General features: G+C 45.9%; 1 protein-coding gene across 1 annotated transcript; it reads left to right on the top strand.

The window, feature by feature from the left end:
- Positions 1–261: 261 nt before the first annotated feature.
- Positions 262–1485, top strand: BDR25DRAFT_288451 (uncharacterized protein; the record flags this gene model as incomplete). Its single annotated transcript, XM_033688392.1, has 4 exons — positions 262–420; positions 474–539; positions 587–643; positions 697–1485. 4 exons carry the CDS (start codon positions 262–264, stop codon positions 1483–1485), a joined length of 1071 nt encoding a protein of 356 aa, XP_033546386.1.
- Between the last annotated feature and the right edge of the window lie 503 nt (positions 1486–1988).

Here is a 1988-nt window from a genome sequence, read left to right as displayed (position 1 = left end):
GGAAATAGTAAATCCTGTAGAACGAGAGGTTGTGCTGTCAGCACGAGACTTTTGCCGGGTTTTAACGGCGTGCAGTTGGCTGTAGGAGCTTCGGACTCCGTCAGCGCCAATCGTACCGCAATTAACTCGACACGTTCGCGAATCTGGCTACTTGGGCTCGGCCAGGGCTCTCTTAGGCCATTTCATAAATTGTGTCGCCTTTTCTCCCATGCTTCTTCTAACGCTTCGCCTCTCAAAATGTCGAACATCACAGAGTACGAGATGCGGCATTGGGTCGACAATCGAGCTCCAGAAGTTGTTGCCCTGAATATTGTCTGTCTTTTTTCAGTTTTCGTTACTTTTGCAGTTCGATTGTACGCGCAGAGCCTTGTGACGAATCCATGGAAGGCTCTAGACACATGGTTTGCACTCGTCGCGTCGGTGAGACCTTCCAAGCTACCATTCTCAAATGAAAGTCTGGCTAAACTCTTAAGGTGTTCGCTGCGGGAGTTGCTGGCTGTATACTCTATGCGGTGAAACTTGGGCTTGGAAAGCATACGGTTAGTCCTCAATGCATCTTTTTCCAAGCAGTGACTTACATGAGTAGCGTCGCATTGTTTTGGAAGATCTCTCCCCCCCAGACAATCTCGCAGATATCTTCAAGGTGTGGCCACGATGTCTCAATGTCCTGAATATAACTACTAAGGCTTTCTTTAGTATGGATACATTCAGTCCATTCTCCAAGCCGTTTGCATAATGTTTACCAAGCTTGCTATCCTAGCGCTTTATACCCGAGTCTTCGGCCTACTCCACCATGACCGCTGCTTCACATATGGTGTGTACGTATGCACAGTCTTCAGCGTCCTTCTAGGTATAGGGGAAATTAGTGTGTTCATCCTCCAATGCGTTCCGCCACAAGTCTTTTGGAACCGCATCTACTTGTTGTTCCCAGTCGGTCACCCGAAAGGCCCAGTTGAAGGATATTGCATGGACCAGGTCACTCATGTGGTAGTACCCATTGCACTGGACCTTGTTTCCGAAGTGGCGATTATGCTGCTCCCAGCTCGGATCTTATGGAATTTGTGCCTGCCATGGAAGAAGAAGATAGGTTTGGGTGTGACATTCAGTCTGGGTATTTTCGTCTCCGTAACAAACATCGTACGCATAAGCATCTACGCAAGGATGGTCAACGGTGGCGATATAGCTTGGGATGACATCGACGCTTTTATCTGGACCATCGTCCAGATGTCTTTTGCTGTGGTCTGTGCAAGTATTCCGCCATGCGCACCATTGTTGAAAGTGTTTTCGAAGAGAAAAGGTGGATCAAGTAGGGGCTATGGCTCTTCTCTTCCTCTCTCTGATCTATCGAACCCTCAGTCTAGCCATCGGACGAAAGGACAGGACAAAATTTCGTTCCATCGAATGTTTAACGTGTCATATAACGATCGAAAGACCGGGGACGGAGAAAGTATACAGGAGCTTAATGGGATCTATAGGTCGGTTTGAATTTCATCCATAGTCCCATATAAGTGTGATTTAGAAGGGCTAGAGACGTCACAAGCGTGTGTTAGGAGATACTCGCTAGTGATAGATAAAGTAGACTTACAGTAGTTTTATTAGCTTTTCTAAGTGGATAGTTATACTAGTTTATTAGTAGTAACACATACACGTTCCTATGATCTTTACTCAAATGCGTGAGAATAGAGTATTGTTGTCAGATATGCGCACCTACTGTCAAGACAGGAGGAACGCTTGACGAAAGCTGCTACATAGTACGAGCAATAAGCTCGAACAGTATGTTGCTGCAAATTGCAGCATGTTGCAGCAAATTGCAGCACTTTGCAGCATTTTGCAGCATGTTGCAGCATTTTACAGCATTTTACAGCATTTTGCAGCATTTTGCAGCATTTTGCAGCAAATTGCTGGATGGATGGATGGATGTCTTTATTACGCCCGGCTCTAGCCTAGAGGGCACTAGTAGTTTATTACATAAGCAATTCCTTGGTAAT

This window comes from Lindgomyces ingoldianus, assembly GCF_010093535.1.
Source record: "Lindgomyces ingoldianus strain ATCC 200398 unplaced genomic scaffold BDR25scaffold_20, whole genome shotgun sequence".
Classification (NCBI taxonomy): domain Eukaryota; kingdom Fungi; phylum Ascomycota; class Dothideomycetes; order Pleosporales; family Lindgomycetaceae; genus Lindgomyces; species Lindgomyces ingoldianus.
The sequence above is the reverse complement of the archived record's forward strand: the minus strand, read 5'-3'. Positions and strand labels throughout refer to the sequence as shown.